The 27639-nt window shown below is 35.8% G+C and overlaps 2 protein-coding genes and 1 long non-coding RNA gene across 5 annotated transcripts; 1 reads left to right on the top strand and 2 right to left on the bottom strand.

Annotated features, from left to right (window-relative positions):
• Positions 1 to 608: 608 nt before the first annotated feature.
• Wbp2 (WW domain binding protein 2) lies at positions 609 to 14541 on the bottom strand. Of its 3 annotated transcripts, none has more exons than XM_019057148.2 (8): positions 14335 to 14541; positions 12708 to 12885; positions 11233 to 11407; positions 8679 to 8828; positions 7027 to 7137; positions 4717 to 4799; positions 3399 to 3480; positions 609 to 2121 (listed from the first exon to the last, which is right to left on the bottom strand). In XM_019057148.2, exons 1-7 carry the CDS (start codon positions 14388 to 14390, stop codon positions 3433 to 3435), a joined length of 801 nt encoding a protein of 266 aa, XP_018912693.1. In that variant the 5' UTR covers positions 14391 to 14541; the 3' UTR covers positions 609 to 2121; positions 3399 to 3432. The 3 variants fall into 3 exon arrangements, with proteins under 3 accessions (XP_018912693.1, XP_018912694.1, XP_072156209.1); XM_019057149.2 differs by having other exon boundaries at positions 11248 to 11407; XM_072300108.1 differs by lacking the exon at positions 4717 to 4799.
• Positions 14542 to 15289: 748 nt separating this feature from the next.
• On the bottom strand, positions 15290 to 21116 carry NHP2 (NHP2 ribonucleoprotein). The gene is made up of 4 exons (XM_019057153.2): positions 20846 to 21116; positions 19253 to 19425; positions 18389 to 18458; positions 15290 to 16711 (listed from the first exon to the last, which is right to left on the bottom strand). Exons 2-4 carry the CDS (start codon positions 19386 to 19388, stop codon positions 16477 to 16479), a joined length of 441 nt encoding a protein of 146 aa, XP_018912698.1. The 5' UTR covers positions 19389 to 19425; positions 20846 to 21116; the 3' UTR covers positions 15290 to 16476.
• LOC109040998 (uncharacterized) lies at positions 19434 to 26621 on the top strand. Its single transcript, XR_002009902.2, has 2 exons — positions 19434 to 20713; positions 23713 to 26621. It is a non-coding gene; the product is annotated as an uncharacterized lncRNA (long non-coding RNA).
• Positions 26622 to 27639: the final 1018 nt, after the last annotated feature.

Raw genomic sequence — 27639 nt, 5'->3', positions numbered from 1 at the left:
AATGAACGATAGAAATACTAAGATCTATCTTCAAGGAAAATTCATAGTAAAACATGCATTTGGCTACCTAAAAACTGCAGGATCATTGAGACGCTGTACAGATGGAGCTAATTTTTTGAAGACAGCTATGCAATTTCATTACAGTAAAAGCATGTCAAGTTAGACAATCAAGGGGCCGAAGAAAGTTTCAGCTTAAGTGGTTTTTTGTGTTAGCCGTTTCTCCGCTTGGCCAAATATTTTTGTAGCAAGTAGCGCATTGCTTGAGAAAGGTGATTTTGTAACATAGAATAAGCAAACTCACACAGGAGCACATTTTTATAGGATCTCATTTCATTGCAGACCATCATTAGAAATCATGATTAATAATTTTAACAAAGTTTAACAGTAAGATTCAAAATGAAACGTCTCACATGTCACTCAATTGCTTTTACTTCGTGTGAGAAGTGACTTTAATTTTCTGAAGTTGCATAACCTGTAGCTCAGAGCTTCCAAAAATTCTCATGCTTCATTAGCATAGGTGGGATAGAATGTTCGCGATACGGAATAATCTGTGATTTTTTTAGAGACTTGAAATAAATTATGCAATGAGAAAATTAGAAAACAGAAAAGACAAGTTAAAAAAGAACTGTTTAATGGAATTCAAAATACACTTACATGCGAAACAATAACAAAGAAATCTTAAAAATTAGGACAAATATCCACATAGCTTGTCACTTGACTGAGACAGACTTGGGTTTCATGACTTTCCACTTCTATATTGACTTTTAGGTGGTAGGCTTTATGATTTTAGAGTATCATTTTAAGGATTTACTTCTGCCTTGATGGCCCGAGCACATAAAGCGAGATTATATTACACGCTTCAAGTTTCATACTGCACGAGAGCTTTCCTCTTGACGATGTTAGACAGTTAAAAGGACCTGAATAAGTATGCACTCCAACCTTAAGCAACATGTGGAATTGCAGAATGTCTTTGGTCTCCCACTCTACAGAAGTGGTTAAGCAACAATCAAATTTTACAGCCTCGACTGGTGAATTCTTACAATATTTCATGGGGCAACGTTAATTATCAGTGAGTACCTTTAGGATGTTTAAGAATACTTAAATTGAAAAATTCTACTCACCAACGAACACCTTATCAAACGTATTTTCTTAGCAGACATTTAAGATGCTAAAATCAGCAAATGTTTCATCAAACAATCCTGATTCTGTTACGTAAATAAATGCTTTTGTTTTTCTATCAAATTGGTTATTGAGGAAAGAGTGTCCCTCCAGAACTTAAAGAATCAAAGTTAGACCTGAGACATAAGATTTCCTCCTAATCATAGACATGAATTATTATCAAAGGAAAATCTTTACTTTCATTTGATACTTAAAAAAAATGCAAGCAGACTCAAAATAGTTATACATAACAAACCGATTCATTTTGATTAAGTAATGAGTTGTTCAAGATTACAGCTATTACAGAGAAGGTTCTATTCCTTCATTCTGGACAAGCATGAAATCCATCCATGATTCGGATTAGGTAAGGTGAATTATTATGGCCAAGCATTGCAAATTACACATAGAGCAAAGAGCGTGAAATGAAGTGAGTGACATTTTATTTTAAGAGTATGATTGTGCTCAATTCTTCATTTTTGGAGGTGATGAATGTAGATAGCCTGAAGTCTGTCTTCTAAAACTCGAAAAAAAAACAACGAATATTTGGTTCTTTTTCTTTCTTTCATACAATTATTCTTTTGGATTATGTTTTTTACCTACAGTAACTCACTTTATCATCAGTTTGTTTTAATTCTGGATCACTTGAAAAACATTTGAATTTAGCGGACTTGAGGATTTAGGAAAGCAGCTTACAAGAGTCAAAATAATTAAAAATTGAGATAAATACATAAAATTGATAAATATATCTGATGTACATAGTAGTATCACGTTTCGACAACTCACTTCACAATGCTAACTGGACTTCATTTTGCAATTAGGAACTGCAATTTCTGGCTCATGTTAGGAACAGAATATGTGCCATAACTTTCCTTAAACAGGTAGGTGCTTTTAGGGATGAGCCTAAAATTGTAGTTCCTAATTACAAATTGTGGTCCAACTGTTCCAATTTGGTGAACTTTCTTGCTGAAACAAACAAGAGAAAGTAAGAGTTAATAATGAAAAAAAGAGGACCTTCATCTAACATAATGAAAAACAGCCCTTCTTTTGAGAATTAAAAGTATTTTGAATACATAAAGGCATAATTAACAAAAAAGAGGTGGTCCGTTTGAACAGTAATACTAAGGGATCAAACATTTATCCTGTAAAACAAAATTTTAATGATTTAGAATCAAAATTTCTGGGAGAATAAACTTCCTGAACATTATTTCTGTTACTTGCACTATGCAAGAGAATAGCGTCAAGGGAATGTATGTATTGCTGATTAATGAAAGCAATTGAGACCATGGTATGCTACTTTGTTGTGGACGGAATCACACGCTGCTTTTTTCAATGAGCGATATCTCCGTTGATATTGGACGATGAAACTTGGCATGTGTATAAGTCTAATTATTCTTTGCTAATATATATCGACGGTGAAAGTCGGCAATCACATAACTCGGTTTGTGACGTCGCAGACTTCCTGTCATACTTTATTTTTTAAATGGAAAACTACTCAACGGCAATTCTTTAAAACTGTCATGATTTTTCTTCTCAATGCGAAGAAAATTCTGCAAAAACTTCAAGAAATAATATCAATTTGTTCTCCTTTAAAAAAATGACGTAGAGGCGGAGATTTTCAGACACCGCAAACGAGTTATGTGATTGCCAACTTTCACCGTCGATATGGTGTTCCCGAAGTTCCACACCACCCCTAGGGTTCTGGACAATTTTTAGGATGGTTCCCTTAGTTTTTTTTTTTTTTTTTTTTTTTTTTTTTTTTTTTTTTTTTTGGGGGGGGGGTCCTAAAAGTCATTTCCTTTGCCCCGGGAGCTCTCCCAAAATTTACAGTATCCATCTCAATTTGCTCAAAAGTTACAGGGGTGACGCCTGGGTGCTAGTGGTGCGGGATTTGGGGATCACTCTGTATAAGATGTAACCATCAAAACGCGATCCGAAGACTAGAACAACTGACCAATTGAATGTCCTTTTGGTTTGGTTCCACACTTGCTTAAATTCAATAATCATAAATGAAGAAAACTTGATGTTACATTAGTTATTAACTTAGATTTCAATGTATTAGATCCACAAAACATTTTTTTAATTTTGAAATTGACTGAGGCTTTTCAAAGGTTCTGGTCAAAACTGTTCGACTTAGGAACTTTTTTCTTCTCCAAGAGAAGATGAAGTGCATCATGAACACTCCGAATTTTTCGATCTAAATGAAATTTTTTGCATTACAAAATCATCATTGGAAAACTTACCGTGCCTGACACTTATAAATGGTGGCTTTTGAAATTAGTTATTCTTCTTTGGGCCATTTTGAGGGTATGATGGAGGGGATTCCTGGAACAAAACAGAATAAATACTTAGAATACAGAACTATTGCAGAAAAAATAGTAGTAGTAAAAGTAACAGCCCAGGGGCGGGTCATATAGATTTTTGCTTTCTCGCTCCCCTAGGGTAGAGGGGAAGTATTTTTTTTCTTTTGTTTTGAATAGCAGAGGACCCGCGTCAAAGGTGATAAAATTCACAGATGTAAAGTTTCAGCCCTCTACACCAACCCTGACCAAAGCCCCCGTGTCCAAAGCACTCAACAAGATGAAATATTAAAATATGCACGTTTTTACAAGTCTTAACATCACAATCTCCAAGGAAATAAACGAGCTACAGCCTTTTGGCAGAGAAAGGATTAAAATCAAATTGATCATTTTTGGCACTCAAACCAGCCCTTTTTGACACCTTATGGAGGAAATTATGAATATGCATATATTTCAACGGTATGAAACGCTTTTCCTCATGTTAGCAACGATTTATAAATTGAAGACCAGAAATTTTATTGGTCTTGGGTCTTAACTTATTTCCCCTCACTGTATCCTACTATTTTATCTATTCATCTCACTCTGTAACATACTGTTACTTTTTCTCAATCATAACATACTACTGTTCTTCTCTCTCTCTATCTACTTACTGTGAGTTACACTGTTTCTTCCCATTATTCTCCAGAATGAACTACTTAAGTGTTCCCTGTGGAAAATGCTCCGGGGATGACCCAAAATAACCCATAATTTGCCTTTGATTTCACGCACCGCCGTCAAACTGAATCTGTATCTAGACTGAGAGCGTCAAATTGAGTCTACTCCTGATAAGCATAACTTTAGCAAAAGAGCATTGCAATAGATTTGAAAATGCAATCAATGAAACTGAAAGGAATCTCACAACGTTAGTTGCAAAAGATGGTACACCAAAGGTTGCGATTATATGAACCGATCTATAACTTTCTTTCACAACAAATCCAAAATAAATTAGTCTGATAGTCTGTACAATTAATAGCTGACTAAAAAATTAAAGAAGCACAGTTGAAATTGCATCAATTTGAATTGGGAGAAATTTATAAAAGCGGGGTATTTTACTAAGCACTGACCAACCCTATTGCTCGGTGCCTTATCAGGTTAGCGTCCTGCAAGAATAACCCCATTACCTCTGAGGCCTCATCCCTCATTGACAAGAGATAATAAAAACAAGCCTAAGACAGAGAAATTGAACATCAAGATACTAAAATACAATAATGCAGATACTTACATAGTAAGCTGGAGGAGGGACATAAGCACACTGTGGTTTATTAGGATCGTAGTAAGCACTTTGGGCTGCTTCACCTGCTTTTTCTTGTGACAGAAGGAGAAAGAGCATTGATGATTTACCAGACATTAGCAGAATAGAAACAAAGAATAAATACTGATAAAAATGAGGATAGACGAAATATTAAGAGATAGGCTTTGGCTGCGCATGAATTCACAAATGAATCTTCTTCTAGCCAGCTTACACTCTGCAGCTTTGAGGGTAAGGAAAACGATGAATGTCTTTGAACTTTCATTGCATTACCTACGATTGAATTGATAAAAATTGGTTTTTTATGGGTTGCAAAATGTGTTTGAAATGGGTGTATTTGTCCAGCGTTTGTCAGCTAACTCTAGGTGTTTCAGAAAAAATTGATTTTTGAAAATGTTTGCATGTTGGGGCTTCATCTCTTCTGAAGCCTGCAGAAAAGCTCTGCGCAAAATTTCATCTACTATCAAATTTTCCTAGATCATGACTTTGCCTTCTATTGCTACGGGAATTCCCATAAGAATTTGACGGAAAGTGTTCGACAGCATTTTCCTTACCTTAATCAATGAATAATTCTCAAGATTAATACAAGGATCTTTTTTCACTCTTGGGTAAATGGAAACTAAATTCCGTTTACTTTCTCAATTAAGCAGAGAGCGCTAAAAATCAAATTTTGAAAAAAATTATGACATCAAAAACACCCACTGCAGTTTCTGCCATGAGAAGTTTAGAAATAACAAGGTCGTTCAGACCTCCTTGATTTAATTGAACAACTAGTGGTGAGCCTTCAAATCTACTATTACAGGTCTCTCATGTATAGACTAAAGGTAACCTGACAATGCTTTAGAGCCTTCAACAAGAGCAGATAGACAGCATGGGGACAGAAGAAAGAGTCCTAGCCAGCAGGCCAGTCATTATTTAGGGTGATTATGGACTTCACATAAAAAAAAGAAGAAAAAAAAGAAAAAAAAGGAAGAAAAAAAAGAAAAAAAAAGAAGAAAAAGGAGAAAAAAGAAAAAAAGAAGAAAAAAAAGAAAAAGAAGAAAAAAAGAGAAAAAGAAGACAAAAAAGACAAAAAGAAGAAAAAGGAAAAAAAAGAAAAAAAGAAGAAAAAGAGGAAAAAAGAAAAACAGAAGAAAAGAAGAAAAAAGAAGAAAAATAAGAAAAAAAGAAGAAAAAGAGGAAAAAAGAAAAAAAGAAAAAAAGAGGAAAAAAGAAAAACAGAAGAAAAGAAGAAAAAAGAAGAAAAATAAAAAAAGAGGGAAAAGAGGAAATAAGAAAAAAAGAAGAAAAGAAGAAAAGACGAAAAAAAGAAAAATGAAAAAAGAGAAGAAAAAAGAAAAAAGAGAAGAAAAAAGAAAAATGGGCCAATCAAATCTTTGAGGGGGCCAGTGTCCCCGGTTTGAGTGCCTGTCCACCCTTGGCTTTCAGCATAGGGATGAGTAAGAAAAATAAGGAGTGGATGCATTAGGACCTGGGCAAAAGGAATGGACAGTTAATGAACAAAGAGTGAATAGATGGCTTTCTGTGAATGAAGTGCGCATAATTAAATGTTAAAATGACCTTGAAAATGAGCAGATGAGCAATTCAAACCAGTTTTTTTTGCAAATTACATTCAAATCCTTATGCGAGATTCAAGAGGAGCCAGGACAGAGACACCATCAACCTATCATTGAATTTGATGATGTTGTAAGTGATGTAATGCTAGGCTTGCAGATATTTCAGCGCTCTGTATAACTTCTTGATTCTCAACTACAAGTGCCATTCTGCAACTGATTTTTCCCCTTCTATTCCAGAAACCACATCAATCACAGACAATCATCATTGACAGATCAATCCATCAGTTCTTGTCTTAAAATCTTTGCTAAGATATCGATGGCTAAAGTGCGAGACCATGTATCTTCGTTTGCAACGCTGTGGACTTTCAGTCATACTTCATGTTTTCCTTGGAAAACGAGTCATCGTAATTTCTTGAAAACTTCCTTGATTCCTCTTCTCTTTTAGTAAAATATTCTGTATAAATTTCGGGCAATAAAGTTGACTTGTTCCTCTTCTAAAAAATAAACTAGGAGGAGATTTTGAAACATCGCAGTGGAGATACCTCCTGTCTCACTTTAGCCATCGATATACTGATTGTGAGCTATGAGTTTAAAGGTAAAGCCTCATGATACTCTGAAAAGAACATCCATCTTGAGCGAGAGTAGACCCGTTTTTCAGGAGCCCCTGTTTCAAACTCTCTTCCATTTTTGAGTGATTTAGACGAGGGTAAAATAAGGCTAATGTTACCTGGTTGAGGGGGAGGAGCGAATCCTACAGGTGGCGCAGAAGCATACCCATTGTAACCAGCATTGATACCAGGGTAAGGTGGAGGCATATCAGTCATAAACACAGAATTCACTGAAATTGAGAGAAAACTAAATATTAATTTATAAATGAACAAAAATTTATTAGCATCACACATCAATGAAATGAAACGGAAACAAAGATACAACTTAGAATTTTGGCTGAAACTTTGCAACAGTTATAAAGGTGCACTATGATCAACTTTTCTTTTTGAATATTGGGTATCTTGGTTAAACGGTGATATATACATAATAAATTATAGGATTAATAGGAACAAAGTCAAACTTTCAAACACTAGTAACTCCCAAGTCAAAACTTTTTTTTTCTTTTTTAGAGAAAAATTCCCACTTATTTATGGGGATGGAATGCCTTCATAAATGTAGGGAGAAGGGATGTCTCAAAATACCATTTCCATTGATTTCACTACAGTAACTTGGGATCATTTCCATCAAAAACAAAATTGGAAAAAACAGAGCCAACATAGCAAAACCAGAGTGGCCCACAGTTAGCTTAAACCACCAGCAGTGCAAACTTCAATACAGCTTTTAAGACTCAAAAAATGGCAGACATTGCAAGCCAAAGCAGGGTACATTCACTGAAAATATACTTTTATTTGCTCGCAATACAATAAGATCAACTGAACTTGTATGAGTATACGTACATATATAATGGAAAGTCATAAATTTAAAAGACAAATGGTGCAAAACATTGTATTGAAGAAACCATGAACTTTGAACATTGGTGAATTTCACAGGTGACAACTGCCAACAGCTGGCAACAACCACTCTCCCATCTGAGTTATTTACATTTGATTAGAAGATTTTGAAGCCTCCAAGAGCAAGAGGAGGGGCAAAATATTCATGCTTTCACTAAGAAGGTGCTCTATTTATGGACAGTCCCTAATTTATTGATATGTTTCTCAAGGTTGTACGTATCAACAGTTACTTACCAATCTCAAAAAAGTTTTTTAAATTGTATAGCGGCATTGATGAACAGTGGTTAATTATTATCTTCTCAATGATGTGTGTACCAATTTCTATGCTTGTGTATTGTGTTATTACGCTAAACTAGAGCTATTCATACAGGAAGGAGTTTTTTTGTGCTTATGGAGCTAATTCTGAGAATTAAATTATGACTTGCTTCCTCTGAATGAGATAAATGAACTTAATCAAGGTCACAGATCACTGTAGAAAAAATTTCTCACAAAGATAGATCAGGCTTAAATACAAAATTTTAAAAACCAAAACTTCTACATGAAATATTGAGTCAGCAGCTGGCTTCTGTTTTAATGATAAGTTCTGGCAATTTAAGAGAGTCACAATTATTGGAAAAACGAAAAAACTGGAGCATTAAAAATTAAAAAAATGAATAAAATCACTCAGAACTCAAAATTTAAAGAAAACTTTGACTTTCCTGTATCAACTTCATACCTGGACTGCTATAAATTTCAGTTTTTGTTGAGGATCCACTTAATATTCAATTTTTTTTTGGCAATGAAACCAGATTAGGAAGAGGACCTGCCTGAAGATGGGCCTGGAGGGGAAAGAGCAGAAGAAGAGGGGGAAAGAGAAAAAGAGAGATATTTGGCAACTTACCAGGAGGCTGGTCAGGGAAGACATGAGTGGGAGGTACCCAACCATAGTAGCCTGTAGGTGAAGGAGTGTAGGCTGGAGGGGGAGCTTGGTACCATGGCCCTGGAGGGGGGGCATATGGTGGGGGGTTATCCGATTGTGCTTGCTGGCTGGCTGCAATGAAGAACAGGAAAGTTAGCCAAGAGGCAAAGAATGAGGAAACACATGCAAAAAATAGCGCCCTTGACGTTTTTTGTGTGAAATTCAATGTTCCCACTGTTGTCTTATTGGAGAGAAAATACTTTAAATATCTCAAGAGGACAATCAACTTATACTGCAAATGTTGCGCAATCATTAGAATATTGACCCTTTTATGAAAATAAAGGAGATCAAAGCAAGGAAAAAAAATTATCTCTTTAATAATATAGAGACCATCCATTTTAGTCTAATGATTTTTCGGAGTTGTCATTCTTAGACATATTTGATACACTGTTAGATTAGTACCTTCTACTGCCGGGAAAAGCACCACAAGAGCATTTAAATGTTGCCAAAGCTCTGATAAATTTATTTTAAAAGAAAGTTATGTCCATGTTTCATTGAAATATTTGCATAAAATTGTCTAAAGAATTGAAAGAAAAATATTTACAACTTCCCCAATGAACTCGTATTTAATCAAAGCAGATAGGGCAAAGCCTGAAGGCTCAGGTGGCGTTTTTCTTAGCATGGCAGTCTAGATAACTCCTTGAGTTGGAAATTACCACCAAAATTATAGAAGAGATTTTCTAAAAGCAATGGATTCAACCTTGATGAAAAAACTTCTTTACAACCCAATAAAAAATGGAGCTCTTTTTTTTTCTCTTTTTTTTTTTACAAAAAGAGGAATGTATCATTACCCGGTCCAGTATCTTTAATGTCACGGTACGGCCTACTAGCCAACCTTCTTTCACAAAAAATTAGATATAATCATGACATTTTGTATGATAACTCTTGCGCAGTATGCTCAGTGTAAGGAGCATCTTTCTAGAACATAGAGTACATGAAGTCGAAATGTAGATAAGAGAGCTGGCGCCATGTTCTGGTCGCCAGGTTCTGGTCTGAGCAAAGTGTGCGCCGAGCTTCGATCACTTTTTCGATACATGTTCCATCTAAAATGGCGATGTGGAATACGTAGTAATTCCTATCTTCTTGGTTTACATCCGATGGCTGGGTCTCCGTGTACCAAAGACAATCGATTATGTATCGAAAAAGTTACCTGGTGTGACACAGGAGCGTAATTCAGGACCAGGAAAATGCTTAAAAGTGGCGCCAGCTATTCCACTTGCATGACGACTCTATGTACTCTTTGCTCTGGAACAACAGGAGCCCACCGTTTTTCTTCCTACCTCCCACTAAGTGAGAGAAAAGCTACTTTAATTAACCGTAACACACTTTCTTTCTCTAAAAACGATCTCTTTTCCTTTTAAATTTCCATAATTTTGATAATTTTCCCCTAATGGTCCAATTATTTTGAAAAAACGAAAGTAATGTAACTTTATGACTGAATAGGTATATTGTTTGACCAGAATTCGTAACTATTTCCAGCCATCTAGAAGTTGTTTGGTAAAGTTTTGCTTTAATTTACTCTACTTGCTTTATTTTCTGAGAGTAAAGCAACACTTTAAGACCACACATTTTCACATGGCTGGAAAAAAGTACAAATAATAATGAAATAACTTTGAACTTGAATAACTTTAATTTACTCTACTTGCTTTATTTTCTGAGAGTAAAGCAACGTTTTAAGACCACACATTTTCACATGGCTGGAAAAAAGTACAAATAATGATGAAATAACTTTGAAAAAGTTTTAGATCTTTTGAAATAAAGTCATCTATTGTAGGTAAAGGTAAAAAAAGAGGAAGGAATAAATTAACGACATCCCATTTGTTGGTTAAAATTATTGGTTCTTAAAACACTGCTCCTGAATTGGTTAAAAAGGACTAAGCAATGAGTGTCCAGAAATGAGACCATCAACCCTTATTCGAAAAAATAAATAGAGCCGATAAGATGCGGACTGTATGGGCTTAAAAAGCATTTCATTAGCTTACCAATGCAATCTTACTGAATTCATTTGGTCAAAGTTCTCTGCGTTGTGATTAAGTAGCGACAATCATATCAGTTGGGCACTAAAAATGCTGGCCAAAATTTTGGAAGATTAAAAAAAGAGGAGTTATCAGATGAAGAAGAATAGGTTTTATGAATTTAATTAGTAAGAATTATGCAATATTAATAAGGTAAATAAAGGACTTGAGTACCTAAATTTAAATTTAAATTCCCCCTCCCCCCATTTTAGAAGGGGTCTAGAGGAGTTTTGTGCAGACGTCACCTGAAAATTGCTGAAACTCAGCAAATTTTTCACCAAATAAGCTTGACAAGGTTGTGTTAGAGTGCTAATGAAATGATTTGAAAGCTCATGCAACTCTCATGTTGCTAGCTTCATTTGTTTATGCACTCAGGGGTTCATGACAAAACTTTCAGGACATCCATTGCAATAAGGTGAATATTTTAAGCTTAGAAATTTGTTTCCTCACTATGTACTTACATTTTACTGACTTACCCATGGCCGCTGTTTTCAAAATAGCTTGACCAAATTCAATAGCCCCTCCTTTCTTGAACATTAACTTGAACTTAGCCTCTCCGACCCAGTTTCCATTAGGTTGTGCACGGACTTTACCTTTGATGTAATTAGCTCCAAAAACTGGCTGCTCAATTTCTACCTACAAAATATAAAATAAAATTGGGAGATATATATATGAAAATAAAATTCAGACTGTTCATAGAATACCTAACTCTGAAAGTTGAAATTTTTAGCTCCCTTGACACAAGTCTGCAAACCTCTTAAAGAATTGTTCAATCCTCTATTTTATTCGCTTCGCACTTAGATTAGTGTTTGGAAATGGATTTTTGAAGAGAAATTGCAATTTTGCATCCATTCTTAAATTTGAATTTGGAAAAATAGGCACTGAGCTCTTGCATTAAGTTTAAGGATGTTATTGGCATTTCTTTCATTTGAATTTTGAAAATATACAAGGCAGATAATTACTTCGAAGAAATTTCTCGAAGAGGTATACCAACAGCGTAGGTCCGGAATCACATATCTCGTTTGTGGTGTCTAAAAATCTTCGCCTAGATGTTTTTTTTTAAAGGAGAACAAATTGACATCATTCCTTGAAGTTTATGCAGAGATTTCTTCACACAGACAAGAAAAATCACAGCAGTCTTACAGAATTGCCGTTGAGTAGTTTTCTGTTCAAAAATAAAGTATGACAGAAGGTCTGCGACATCGCAAACCGAGTTACGTGATTGCCAACTTACACTGTCGATACGTAACATGGCGTAACGTAACATTAATGGCTGGACATTGTTTGGCAGAAAGGAACCAAATCACATTGAGCTGATTTAGAAAGAATCAAGGTGATAGATAATACACACTTGCTGCCAGAGATCCCTTAGAACCACTGATGTTTGAATTTTCTCTAATACCTTGCACTAAAAAAATTGAGATAAATTCTTTATCTATTTAATCATTCCTGTTTTCTGTCACTGGTTCTGCATTGCTGTTTCCAAAATGGGCAAAATCAAATCAGAGAAAAGAACCAAGTACCACTCTATCTGAGGCAGATCGTACCAAGAGGGTAGACGAATTCATGGAGAGAAATCAAGTGGACTTGTTCTTTATGGTGAATTCGATTTTAAATTCCATGGAAATTTGGTTGCCACGAGACTTTCCATAGTTGCCCCTGCATTGTTGAGTTTTCGGCAAGGACACATTAGCAAACCTGCTAAAATTCAACAGAGCACAGCTGAATTGAATTCAAATGTATTCGGTTCCCTTCTGTAAATTGGAAATGACTCAAAGCAAACTATTCCACCTTTAAAATTAACTTTTGAAATGAAATATTCTTTTTTGGATGAAGCGCTTCTAATACATAATAAAACAGAATTACTAGACCCGTTTTGATAAATCATTAACTCAAATCTGCTCAACTCCCTTCAATTGATATAATATAAACTTACATCACTGATGGTTACAAAGGGGAAACTAAATGACAGCATGCCATCATGGCTGTCCTTGTTTGTAAAGACCATCCGATGAGTTGTGAGGTATAAGCGGCCAACTTTACTTCCTCTGAAGAGTGGGTTCTGATCTTGGCCATGAAATTCGAGATGCACATTATCGGAGAACAATAGAATTCTATAAAACAAAAAATTAAAGCAAAATTGATACATATAAGTAATTAATGCAAAGACCCCACAGGACGAGTATACAGAATAATCCTCCACTGAGAACATTGCAAAATTCGGGGAAATCAAAACAGGATTTGGCTAAAAAAACATTGCATTTGATACCGAGGTCAATTAATGTATCAAATGTGTTGTTTTTTTTCAAATACAAATTCTGTATTTTTTTTTTTTTTTTTTTTGAGAATGATTACCTACACTCAAGCGCAGGGGTTTACATCCTTTTTTGGGCTAGAAAGTAAAAAACTACCGAGATCCTTCACTTCATTGATGCGATACATCACACACCAGTTCGATCTTTCCAAGAGCCTGGCGATGAATCACCATAGTGTGATACCGAGCAACAAAGCTCAATCAACAGGCTAATAGTTTATTTTCAGAGTTTCCGAGCACTTTTAAGTGAACTTTTGGATTGTTAGAGTGAAATTAAAAAAATGTGCTGAGCTAAATGAAGGATCTTAGTTCGGGGAAAGAGGAGAATAGACAAAAGTCACATCAGTCTAATGCACCAATCATCAGATCACCCATTGGTTAGCATGTAAATATCTGTTGAATGGTGCAATTTTTGGATGTGACATTTGTCTATTTTTTCCAGTGATTCCAAGCGTACGGATTTATCCGTGCCGCGCAGACATTCCCTATACCAACACGGACCAAAACCTTATGGGAAAACGCTTCCCTATCTTGTTTAGTCCGTACGCGTGACATCACAGAATGACGCTTGGCCAATAGCAGCACGGAGAGCGTACGGATCTCTCACACGGAGCACCCTGATTTTTTCCCTTCCCCAGTTCTATCGTCGGGTTTGACGACTGATACATGCTGGTGATTCTATTCTGTTATTGGCTTACAAGATTAAAATTGAAATGTTCACTTCACACCATCCAAATTAACAAACCTAAGGTTTGAGAGGGATGAAAAGTAACATGAAAAGAAATACCTGGGATATTGAGCTTGAAGATGATGCTGAAGTTTCAAAACTGCCACTGGTATACAGAAAAGGACTGTTTGTGAAAATGGGTGGATCTAATGATTTCAGGACGGAGCAAGTAATTAAGAAATAGATTTATTACCGCTTTCTAATTGCTAATTTGACATTCGAATCGTTTTACTGAAGAGATAGAAAGTTAAACTTGAATTTAAATGCAAAAGTGCAACGAATGCTGCAAAGCCTGCATTTACGTACCTTCAAGTAGTTTCTCTACAAGGCCCTAGGATGGATAGGGAGTCGAGGAAACAAAGAGGAGAATGCTTCAGGCTTGAGGAATTTTGCAGAGAGTATGTTTGCTCAAATTGTACGCGAATGGTTCAAAAACCGATGAGTTTGAAGAGAATATAAATAGAAAATGCATTCATAAAACTGAATGTGCGAGCTTGCTTGTCATAGAGTTTCAATACTTACACTTCTCCAGCATGGATTAGAACACCTCCGTTTGCATGGGCCGTATTGATGGACATGTTTCAGAGCTAAACTTTGAAATCAAATAGAAAAAACGCTAAAATATTTAGCTACTTAGAAAAATAATCTGGAGAGCTTGATAGTTGCACAATATGACGAGTCGACTTGGAGACTTTTCTAGATGATAACAGATAGTGAGGTTAGGTTGTAATGTAAACAGAGCTGTCAGATGTCTCTGACGTAACATGCGTCCTCCATTGCTTCACGAGTTCTTTACGGATGAAAAAGCAGGAAAAATGAATCATGTGGCAACAGCCAGATAGCGGTAGGGAGGGGTACCTCATTGGTTCCTCACATGGAAAACCACAGTATTCATTTTTATTACATGAAGTTTCCATGATTTTTCAGGAGCAGCGTGTGTAGGCATTTGGTCAAGAATTTTTTTTTTCTTTTTTTTTTTCAAAATTATGATTTCACTATTCCTATTCGTTTCATGGTATACATTGAAGCCATTGCAGGGGTTTTAAAAATATCATGAACCTCATGCCCTTTTAGAGAACAAAAATGAATTAAATTGCTCGGAGCTCATTTTCAGGGATACCACAGTTTCTCTGGGAAACTCCTGGGTTCCTATTCGTTTATCTAACATGACAATAGTCACTCCCCTTACAAATCTGAATCCCTATGAAAGAGCCCTTTTCCCTAAAACAGTCATACATTATATAATAAAAAAACTTAAGTAGACCACGGTTTGTTGTTGGCTGTCGATGAATGACCACCATTTTTATGGCGTATCTGCCACCCTATCTGCATAAAAAAGTCAGTGGTTAGAACTGAAAAAAAAATTAAACATTGCGTTAGTTTTGATTTTAGCCTTGCAGCTTTGATTTAAATTTTTTTTACAGGTTAGTATCATTTCAAATTGGGATATTGGGATTAGAAAATAAACAAATTCTGATAAGTCTTGCCACATTTTGCTTTATAAAAAATTGTAGACATTTATATATTTACAGCAGGATAAGACAGATACATATAAAGTAGAATCCATCCAAATCAAAAGCAAGTATTACATTTTTACATACCTAATGGTACATACAAAGAAAAACTAGGTAAAATTGAGAGGTACGTTCATTGATTCTGATTTCTGAGTAAATTAAAATTTTACTTTTACTAAAAGCCGGTGGCATACTGTGTTAAACTTTACTATAAAAATAGAAACACTTTTTTAATAAGGGGAAAAAAAGTCACTTACTTAGTATAAAGAACTTCAGTTTTGAGTCAACATGATGAGATGAATTAACACCGAAACAATTGCTGTTAACTAACTTCATATTGAGAAATTAGGTGAGAAAATCAGGTGCAATAAAAAGTTTGGGCACTAACTCTTTCATTCTCTCTTTAGGATTCTATGTATTGAGAGAATAATACACACATTATATAAATTAATTTGAGATGTTTTGACGGATATGAGGAAAATTACGAGAGTCGAATGGCAGATATTTTTTTTTATCGAATTTTCTTAACCATGATAAACATTGAAAAAGCCTCACAACTTCTTTGCTGATGACTTGATATGAGTCATCTAAGGGGATGTGTCCATCCTTTCACTTCTTACTACTAGGCTATGCAGGCCACTAGATTTACTTTCTTGGATCGAAGGCAGAGGTGTAGATTCAAAAAATGTTACTATTCATTTGAAACATTTTAGAACCAAAAAATTTTTGTTAGCAAATAATTTGCTTGAACAGGCACAAACAAATTCTTAATCTTAGCGACACAAGAATGGATATAACTCCTTTTGAAACTGATTGATTAGTATAATTTTATACAGAAACAATCATGCAACAGTTTGGATAAAATCATAAAATTTGGTCAATTTTTGTGAATTTTATGCAGAGGTGGGGGAGGGGGGCCGAATTAGCCATTGAGTGCCCTCCTAGAAGGCTCTACTGGACTAGTGTGAGGATGAATTTGAACCCATTCTGATTAGTCTTATAATCTAGGGAAAAAATGGATAAATGCCAAAATTCTACTTCACTTCTTTTAGACACTATCTTCGTTTTGTTTTGAACTGACAAGAAAGACTATGCCAGAGATGAATTTTAAAGTAAACCTGAGAGCTGATGATTTGAAAAATTGATCATTTCAGATGAGTTGAAGATTCAAATTTTTAAAAATTTCATAGATTTCATCGTAAAGTTCTTGATAATCAGGATGAGGCTTGACTAAAACCATTGCAGTCCACCTGAAGACACCCATTGCAGTCCCCAAGTCTTTCCGTGACGGCGTGTAGCAGTAAGGAATACTTTTCAGTTCACAGACTCCTGGTATATGGCTTATGATATCAACGGGTGTTATGTCACCAGCCAAAATGACAACTCTACATCAAAGAAAAAAGCAAAATATAAAAAGAATTAGAGACTTTGAGATGCGCAATACAGAAACATATCAGAGGTACGTCTTAAGAATGTTGAAGCTCCTGTGCTGTCTCCCGTCTTTTCTGATTTTGTACCCTGCTATCACAAAAAAACCTTCCCTTCTTCAATGTTTGTGTCCTTTCGATTCACATCTGCCTGACAGGGATGGCAAGGATGATAGCTATGCTATTGTACTCGATGACAGAAACGAAGTTGATTAATTCATTTATATATAAAATGTGAGAGGATTTAATGGTCATTCAAGTGTAATTCAAGTGAAACCACATATCTCCATTTGTGACGTTGCAGACTTCCTGTCATACTTTATTTCTTATTTTTTGGAAAACTAGTCAACTTAATTTCTTGATGTTTTTTCACTGTTAGGAGAATATACTTTATACTTTTCAAGCTATGAAGGTAGCTTGTTTTTCTGCTGGTAAAGAGGAGTGGAAATGAAACTATTTTGAAAGGTGTTTCGTACTTGAACCACTAATATATTGATGGTTTCAAAAACTGCATATCCCTAATTACGATGTTGCAAGTCTCTGCTCATATTTAAATCCTTATAGGAAATTCGCAAAATTAGGAGGTCTCGGAGCTTATAGTATAGATATAATTGTTTGTTTTTCTTGAAATTTTTTCATTAATTTGATAATATTCACAGATTTTAAGAGGATTTCCCTCTTTAAGAGGAATTTTTCTTTTAAAAAAATAAAACATAATCAAAGATTTTGAAGAGTTGCAAAGGAGATACACTATCTTCAACTTGAGCAACCCATATGATGTACCTAATTCAAATTCGACAATTTTCAATGGGTGCAGTCAAATATCTGAGCTTATCAATAGCTTTTTATTTAATTTTTTAGCAATTATTAGGGCTGTGCGAATAGTGAATTTTCCGAACGAAGCGAAATGCGAATAATTTCGGCAACTATTCGCAAATAGCGATGCGAATAGCGAAGAATTTAATTCAATTATTCACAGCTACAAATAGTAAAACGAATAATTTGAAATGACTTTTTTACGTGTGAAAATTCGCAAATGTTACAATAGGTACTCTTGGAGCAACCAAGATATGCGGGCCAGGCGCAATTGCGCTCGCTGTTCGTAAATTCGGCAAAGTCGGTTAAGATCAAAGGAAATACGCCGTTCACGATGTCTCGGATGGAAGCGGAAGCCTTGCGCAGGTCCTCAATACATTTCACGATTGCCACTCGGAAATTCGTTATTTTTGATGGCGCAAATATTTGAAAATTCGTTCCTCGTGACAGCGCGAATATGTGAAAATGTCAGTTCAAAAATTCACTATACGCGACGGCACGATTATTCGCAATTTGCGAATAATGCGCGAGGCAGACGAAGCGAATATTCGGCGAATATTCGCGGCGCGAATAGTAGGAATTGCGAATATTCGCACAGCCCTAGCAATTATGCTTTTGTCGAGTCAAAAAATGATGTGACTAGTAAATATATCAGGGGAGCATTTGACAAACTCTGATTTGACCAGACATACCATGACTTGACTTGCCGCTTGAAGGGTGAAATTATTGAATTGTAAAAACCGTCAAAGTATGCAGACCGGCTCCTTTTCCTCTGAACATTATACTAAACTATTACTGACAACGAAATGAAACGCTTACCCTTTTTCATCTTTCCTAAGCCTCTTTTGGACCTCTTTTAGACCAGCAAACGCAAGCTTCTGTTTTGAGGCTAAAAAATCCGGATAGAAAAAGATAAAGTCTGACATTAGTAACTTACAACCAATACCACATTAAAAAACACAAGTTGTTTGGGCATGCTGAAAATGGTGGGATTAAAATCCTAAATGAAGAATGCTCTGTTTTTACTAAAATTCTGATCACCTCTCACTGTAAGTAGCCTTTAATTTTCAAATATAATTCTTACTTGGTGACACAGTGGCTGGTTCACCTTGATCAAAATTTCTATTGCATTTCAGCCATCGCTAAGAATGCCAAAATGATTTCTTATTTCCAAAAGGAGTTTGCAGTATGAGGGATACATTTGTGGTTGATTTAAGAATATGCCAAACACAGAAATAAGCCAACTTTTTGGTCCAAGAGCACAAAAATTACTGTCTACTGTCTGCTTTACTCTTTTAATCCTCTGTTGCAGTCATAAAATAAATCAAGGGAAATTTTAAACAATCTAATTCCAGAGGATGAAGCTTGGAGCTTTTGAGTGTTTTTTCAAACTTTACCCATGCGTATGTGTTACCTTTTATTTTATTCATTCAATGATGATGATTGAGCTGGGTTTTGAAAGGCCTCCATACCTCCATTGTCCTTTACAAGGTAAAGGCTGAACTAGGAAAGTTTCTTGAAACTCCACTTTGTATATTTGAATGTACTCAATGGTATCATGTTACTTGTGACACAAAAATATTCCAAATTGAATTAAATTTTTTTGTTAGGTGATCGTAAAACTAAGTAATGAGCTGAGTTAAATGTCTAGTTGAATACTGATATGAATACACTCTTACAAACCTTTTTTAATTAGTTTATAAATTTTCTTTGCTACTTTCTTTGAGGCGAGAGGTTGGGCAATTGCGTTGACAAATTTACATGCTTCTTCATAGGAGGTTTCTGTGTCTTGGGTATCTTCCACCTTCTCAACACCCATGGTTATGCTGCGGATGAGGTGCACTGAAGGAGAAACACTGAGAGGACAACTTAGAATTATTATTAAAATCTAATTTTCAGGTGATAAACAGAGATATTTGGACCTAATGGGATGTTAGGTGCAAGTTTGGCCTGAATAACCCTCAATCAGGACTGCCAGAGCCTCCCAGCGGGGAGAACAACCTAAGGTCTCAGTTCACCGGGAAAAAAATTGACAGATATTTGATAGGTCTATTCTGGTTACTTATGCTGTTTGAAGCAGATAGACTGTTCAAATATCATCCAAAATTTGGAATGGCACACTAGAATTTGACGGTGTAAGTCGGCAATGGCATAACTTGTTTGCGGTGGCTGAAAATCTCCGCCTCAACGTTATTTTCTTATAAGGAGAACAAATTGACATCAGATGCCGTCATACCTAGGATAACGCATCGCTATATAAGCCGACTACACAACCACTCTAATCCCCTTGCCCTCTCCCTGCTGGATAATTCACTCACTCCTAGAAGACTGAAAGGACATACATCCTCGACATATACCACAACCACGAAGATGATATGTAAACAAATTCTGCTCTCCAATAATCATAATCCTAATATCAGCATAAGCCTTGTATCTAAACAAGGTGATAACAGTTATCAGCAGTTCAGCGACTGCCAATACCATTCAACGTCACTCAGCAGTCAACGTACCCAACTCCCCCACGAACGAAGCCACTTATCAATGAAATGAAACCATCTCGCGTTGTTGCTTTATGCTTTGTAAAAAGCAACGAAATATTCGCTAACCATCAAAATTAAAATCGAGAGCCTTAGTACAGGACAGTGATATATCCTAAAATCTAACTGTGCTCGGGGATGTAGCCATTGGGTCTACACCCCAACCCCGTGATAAACTAACCTCTCTCTCAACATTGTGCTGAACACTTAATAGTGGATTGCCTCTCTACAGTTCTCTACAAAAAAAAAAATTCCTCAAAGTTTTTGCAGAAATTTCTTCGCACAGAGTAGAAAAATCACGGCAGTTTTAAGGAGTTGCCATTGAGTCGTTTTCTGTCAAAAATTAATGTATGACAGGAAGTCTACGACGTCGCAAACCGAGTTAAGTGATTGCCAACTTAAACCGTCGAGTTGTTCTTAGTGTTCTCACATAGCTGCCCGCTCATCTCAATGAGTAATTGTTTCAGCACCATTAACAGTGCGCTGGCCCAAGATGCCAACTGAACATTGATATTTTGGTCACTTTTGTTCCAACATCATGCGACTTTCAACATTACATCTTGCTGATACTTACAACAACGCATCTAATGCATCATGAGAACAGAAGGTAAGTCACTCTGAGAAGGAACTGATACTTAAGAAGTAAGTAAGGTGCTGGCTACATTTGCAATCTTTGAAGATCCATTAAGAGTTTCATTCAATGGAAAATTGAATATTTAATTAACTTTAAAATACTTACGAAGTAATGAATGACCTGCAGAATCACGCAAGGAGAGGGTGCTCGGTAAGTTCCTAATGTGTCAAATAAACGATTAAAAATGTGCTTATAATGTGAGGACTTGATGGTCAGTCAAGTAAAAATGAATGACACAATATTTGCAACATTCAAAAACTCTTCCTTTACAGATAAAATGAAACTTTCTGGTGGAGTAAAGCAATAAGACTAGGAAATAATTGAAGTCAACACGTGCACGCGCTTCGCTTTGGATCGACCGGTTTTGAGGTTATGTATTGTTGATGTCCGATGTTTTCGCAATGTCTTTGTTTTCGGAACAGACAGTATTCTAAAAGATCCGGAAAAGATCCGGAACCATCATGAAACAGCGGAATTCGTTCCGAGATCACTTTTTACCATTAATATACCTGTTTGGATTCCTTTATTAATATGATCATTGAAATGAGCTTTTTTGAGCCAAATAGCGGCTAGGAAAGTGCGAGCAGAGATCCGTCGAGTCGAGATCAGATGATGGCTAGGGGAGAGGTGAATAATGAATACGGAATGCGAGGAGGGCGAAGGAGGATAGGTGGGAGGCAAAATGTGGGAAGGGCGGAAGGGGGGAGCGCGAGTCGCGTAAATTCGGAACAGGCTCTAACGTTTCCACAATTTTATTTGTTCGTCCGATTTGATTCATCTTATATTGAGTATACACTCCCAGGACCATCCTCGAAAAATTTAGAGAAAATCCAAGGTGGAAGTCTGGAGCAATGTTGATGAAATTCTCCATCACCCATACAAGTCGAGTCGCGGATATTCCGACCAAGCCCTAACGTTTCCACAATTTTATTTGTTCATCCGATTTGATTCATCTTATATTGAGTGTACACTCCCAGGACCATCCTCGGAAAATTTAGAGAAAATCCAAGGGAGAAGTCTCGACCAATGTTGCCGAAATTTCTGAGTATCCAATATTCGCGAGTCGCGTAAATTCGGAACAGGCGCGGGCGATTCCACAATTTCATTTATTCACCCAATTTGACACATTGTATATTGAGTATACACTCCCTGGAACATCCTCGAAAAATTTAGAGAAAATCCAAGGGGGAAATCTCGAGCAGTGTTGATGAAATTCCCCATTATTCTTACGAGTAGAGTCGCGGATATTCGGAACGTGCTCTAACGTTTCCACAATTTCATTTGTTCATCCGATTTGACACATTTTATATCGAGTACATACTCCCAGGACCATCCTCGGAAAATTTAGAGAAAATCCAATTTGGAAATCTCGAGCAATGTTGCCGAATCGCCCCATCATCCATACGAGTCGAGTCGCGGAAATTCGGAACAGGCTTAGGCGTTTCGTCAATTTCATTTGTTCATCCGATTTGATTCATCTCATATTGGGTATACACTCCCAGGACTATTCTCAGATAAAAGAGAAAATCCAAGGGGAAAATCTCAAGCAATGTTGCCGTCTTCCCGGATTAGCGAAAATCCATAATTTTGTATAGATATGAAAAAGGCTAAGTCGATGAGCCATTTTCTTGTGTTCATCTGGAGGAAGGCCTCCTGGGACCCTTCTCTAAATTTTACCTATGTGTCTTTTTGCTCCATTTTGCAGCCATTTTAAAAGCAACCTCCAGGTAGATAGTCAATGGTGAAGGCCTTGAAACAATAATGGAATACATAACGCATTCATACCTTTTAATGTTGCTGAGCAGTGTAGCGAAGTGGAAGAGACTATGAAAGAGCTTCGCTCCATCAATAAGTAATCTGGCTGTAAGGGAACTTTTGAGATATCGCTCATAATAATAAACATTGTTATCATCATTCACCTGTTGCAGTTTCTGGAGTGGATATATTAATCGATGTCATCTTCATTGAATTTTTTCATTTGATTTATTCCAACGAGTCTTTACTTTACAGAGTAACCGTTACTTTCATTTTTGTTTCGGTAACAGTCTACCACATGCTGAAGCTTTTTTTTAACAAATCCAGATATTTTAGTTACTGAAAAAATTCTTGTACCAGAGTACTAAGAAGAAATAGTGTTTCAAGATCCAACTGCGTTCATGGAAAAGTTATTAACAAATCCTCATCCAGCCACCATAGGCCCGTGGAAACTTGAGACTAAGACTTTAAGATTAGCTAAGAATGATAGGCAAATCTAAGGAACACAGCAGCTTGTCAGTAAAGATAGAAAGTGTATTTTAACAACACTTTGAGTTGACTTCTAGTCTCTCTGGAGATAGCTCCTTTTCTAAATTATTGTTAAATTGGACTCCCTTGAATGATGTTTCGCAAGAAAACCAGTCGTAGGCTTTTAGGGGCTGGATTACGTATCCATTAAGAGAAGATTCCTTTAAGAAAGTAAGTTTGTCAAAATTTTAAAGATGGCCCCTTTTCAATATTATCAAGTATTTAAAAATCCCCAATTATGTATTATTTTTTAAAAGAGAACCAATTAAAGTATCTCTTTAAAACTATCTGTGAATAGTTATGAATGAGTATGGGAAATTAACAGAAAATGTAAAAAAAAAAACTGTACTTGGGCTAGTTTCCTTGAAAAAAAGGGACACAAGAGTGGAGATTAGTAATGTCACAATCAGAGTTACGCACTTTTTGACCTCAGCAATCAATATCTGGTTTGCATGAAGCAAGAAAAGGTGTAAACGAAGACCTTTTGCATCAAAGGTATGATTAAGAAATGGACCTAAGAAGGTTAGCCTAGAATGAAGCCCTGGCTGCAAGATTGGATGTATTCTTTATTGTATCTGGAATGTTCATCTTTTAATATTATTCTTATCTCGGTTTTTTTTTATTTTCAATTGTTAACTTAAAGGTGCTTTAAAATTAAATTAGGTGACTCTAATTCTGATTTGTTTCAGTTGATGAAAAGAAGGAGAGAACCCTTCAAGCCATTTTAAATGCCAAAAAGAAGATTAGACAAGAAATTAGCGAGTACAAGGACCATCTTAAAAATGCTAAAGAAACAATCACTAAATTCAAGAATGAAATTGGTAAGCTTTAAAGTGATAAACCAGCTGAGGCAACTGTAAATAATGAATCATAAAAAATTTCCTGTAAATAAAGTTCCTACATTTATATAAACTCAGCTTCCTTAGGATTCTTTTATGTTAATCTTTTCCCCTTAATCATCATAAAGAACAAGGCCTCATTTAAATTCTCTCTGGTATTCCTACATTGAAGTGAAATTGAGGGGCTTGGAGGTCAAGGCGCATTAGTGCAGTTTTTATAAGTTAAGATATTGACGATTTCAAAGGAAACTGGTCTTGATGCATATTTTGTGAAAAATTTGCTCCCAAATTCCTATTTTTAAACATCAAAAAGTTAGTTTGAACTTTCTTTCTGCCTTGAGGATCCATGAAATTTCGAAACTTCTAACAAGTACATTTTGAAATAGCAAAAACTGCACTTATGTGCCTTGTACTCCAAGCCCCTCATTTGTCATTATCAAAAATGAATTGATCCCAGGTGGTCAATGGAAACCTCTTGAACTACTTTCTTCGAAACGAGCAGAATTATACTTTGTAATGGACCAGTAAACAAGGCAAAAATTGAAGCGTTCTGATACATGGCTTTTAACCAAAACACGTTAAACACAACTTGCACAAAGGGACTTACTGAAATCAACTCCAAACTAAGATAACAACGTTTTTAGTTTACATTGGTTACAAGAATTTTGAATTCCCCGCTCACAAGAAAAACAATGGTCTACTTGAATCAAATCACACATACCACAACAGTTTTGGCAGGCTCCTTAATGAAGCCATGTTCCTTCCTGCCTTGTATAGTTCTAGGTGTTAACTACGTGCGACAGCTGAGCCGAAGATCCAAAATCAAGGTCGCCATCTTTTCATACCGCAGAGACTGTTACAGTAACCCTTACTGCGCAATTTGTCTCAACTAGACTTTAATTTTTCCATGAGCGCAAGGTTTGAATTCACGCATCAAAAAATGTTAAACAGATTAATTAGAGTTAGTTTCATCAATTTCTGTTGCGCGAATTATATTCTAGGTAAAATTCTTGTTACGATACGTATCAGAATGTGTTAATTTGTACCTTCTAAACTGGTCCATTAGTGGACTTGCGGCAAATTATGGATTTACTGATTTTCAACTTAGCTGGCAGCATACCACTGTGACCGACCGCCCCCTCTTGATCCGCCAATGCTTTAAGTATTGAAAAGCTCAAAAAGTTAGCGATTAAAACTATTGTCAATTTTCAGTTCAATATAGGTTGATTGAAGCTAACGGGTTTAAAGTTACCCAACAGGGTTAAGTGTGATCAAAATCAACACAATTTCAATTGCATTTTCCTCGATAAATAGTACCTTGTAGAGCCACCCTTCTACAAAATGCTCTTCAATTTTTACTCACCTCCTCCCATCCAAAAAAAAAAAAAAAAAAATCGAATCTGGAAAACACAAATTAAATAAAATTGCATAATTTTTTAACATATAATTTAACATTAACAATATTATATGATACCTCAATAATAAAATTTAACAAATCAAAAATACATCATCAACATCTCATAGAATGATCCAACGAAGACAGTGGTAGGTGACATTGCTATGGAATGAACTTGGGGAAAATAATTATGTGTTGTCATCGTTGCTTGGAGCATAAAGAGATTTTTTTCAATGAACATAAGAATTACATACTAATACTACAGCACAAGAGTTGTTGAAAAAATGTAATTAATCTTGTTCATAACAGAGTCATTTTAAATCAAGTGAAATCAGCCGCTCATAAGCATTATGGTGTTTAGCATCTTACGACTTTAGGTTCCAAACTATTGAAATTTTTTCTTTGATCTTTTGTTTGAGATTAACTGCTAAGGCTTGTGGAGAAAAGCTACTGGTTTTTAAAGAGTCCAGGGGCTGGACAAAACAGCAAAAAAAAACAACATCTCTGAACTTTCCTGCCTTTAGTATTTGGTCTGGCCTATTTGACTGGCTTAGAGGTGACCAATTTCAAATAAGATGCAGTTTACAGCGATAAAAAATTTAAGCACAGCTGATTGGCATAGTGCAAAAAGATAAATGCTGCATTAGATTTTTGAATGAGTGTAATAAAGGCAAAAAATTAAATGTACTCGAACAATTAGAAATAGACTGTCATAAAAATAAAGAGCTCCTTAACACTCAATTAGAGAGCTATGTGAAGACATTGACAAAACCGCCAATCTTACTCAGTTCATACAAGAAGAATGTAGTGAAAACATCTGATAAGAAATTAGCTGATCGAGAGGACGAGAGCTGCGATAATAACTGCGCCGGCGAGGCTATCACGCCGGATTTTTGAACCTTTCCATACCAATGCAGTCACCTGAAGATGGGCGGCCTGCCCGCTCGAAATGGCCATAGTGCGTAGAGAACAATAAGAAAGTAAGTGCTATATGATCGGTTTTCAAAAAAAGTTTTAAGTTAATCAAATAATTTGTGTAGTGCCGATAAAATTTTAAAAAAATGTGCAATATGCAACAACATAGATTTTTGTAGTTTTTCCCAACACACCCTGTCAATTGTAAAGTTGAGTTGAGGCTAATAAGAATGAAAATATTACAACTATTAAAACAGCAACTCTTGAAGAAGTCTCTATCAGTTGGAAGATGCTACTACAGATTTTCAAATTAACCTACTTTAGAGAACTTTCTTATGGAAAAGACTAAAATAGACTTTAGACAAAATATTTTCGAAATGGGGAATGGTAAATTGTTTGAGTTCCAACCAATTCATAAACTAACAAAATTGTTTATGCATGTACTTAAATTAAGCATGCATTGGAGAGACATTTACGATGTTTTCAGAGGCTTTAATTACACCCTCATGCCACTGTTTAATTACAGCTAAAGTGAATTTTAGCTCATGCTTCATGGATGACTTTACTTTAAGACAACAAATCTGGAAAATTTACATTCAATAAATGAGTTGAGAAAGTGCCACCATCATACTTTTTTAATACATAACTAGTTGCCAAGATATCAGCATGAGTCTCTTTTGAGGAAAAATCTTCTCAAAAAAGAATTAAAAGGGCACCAGAATTGACTGACACCAAATAACAGCAGCATTTGTTCCTCTCCACTATTGGGATCCAACTTCTTCCAGATAATCTCATGATATTTTACCTAAAAATAAGAAGAGAAGAGAAATAGTTAGAACTCATTCAACAGAAGTTCCTTCAAAAGCAAAAACTTAGGATACCTGTAGCGACCCTGCATGAGGAACCAAAGGTATTCTGACCTGGCTAAATTCAATTATTATTCCATATTATATTCTTTGCAACTTTCTAAGCGCAATGAATTTTTGAACGAAAAATTTCAATATGCCAAGGTCGAGACAAGCAGGGCTAAAAAAATAATTTTTTGGCCTTTTCACAAGTGTTTTCCAATGGAGCTAAGGAATTCCTGGTTTAGGTGTAAAGACGATACGCCTCACTCTGTTATCATTCGGCAAATTTGACTAATTTGGTCTATCTTATCTTCCTGACCAGCAAGGAAACAAAAGCTCTCCTTGAAGACCAGTCGGATGTTTCATCATATCTACTTAATATTGCAAGAAAAAATACAGAAAAATTCACTGTTTGGCACAGCTTTTCTCGAGCCTGGTACATAAAAGGTTTGAGTTGGAGAGCTTATTGTGCCCAAGAGGTCGTAAGGAACATTATAACAAAAAACAGAATTTAGCAGATGCTGAGGTACTTGGTTTTCTAGATAGGAGCCCTTTTGACACTGAATTTGGGAGTCAATGTTGAGGTTCTGTTTTGTTCCATTTGTTCCATTTAGTTTT

The sequence above is a fragment of the Bemisia tabaci genome, chromosome 4, assembly GCF_918797505.1.
Source record: "Bemisia tabaci chromosome 4, PGI_BMITA_v3".
In the NCBI taxonomy this organism is placed as follows: domain Eukaryota; kingdom Metazoa; phylum Arthropoda; class Insecta; order Hemiptera; family Aleyrodidae; genus Bemisia; species Bemisia tabaci.
Note: the sequence above shows the minus strand (reverse complement) of the source record. Positions and strands in the feature narration are given on the sequence as shown.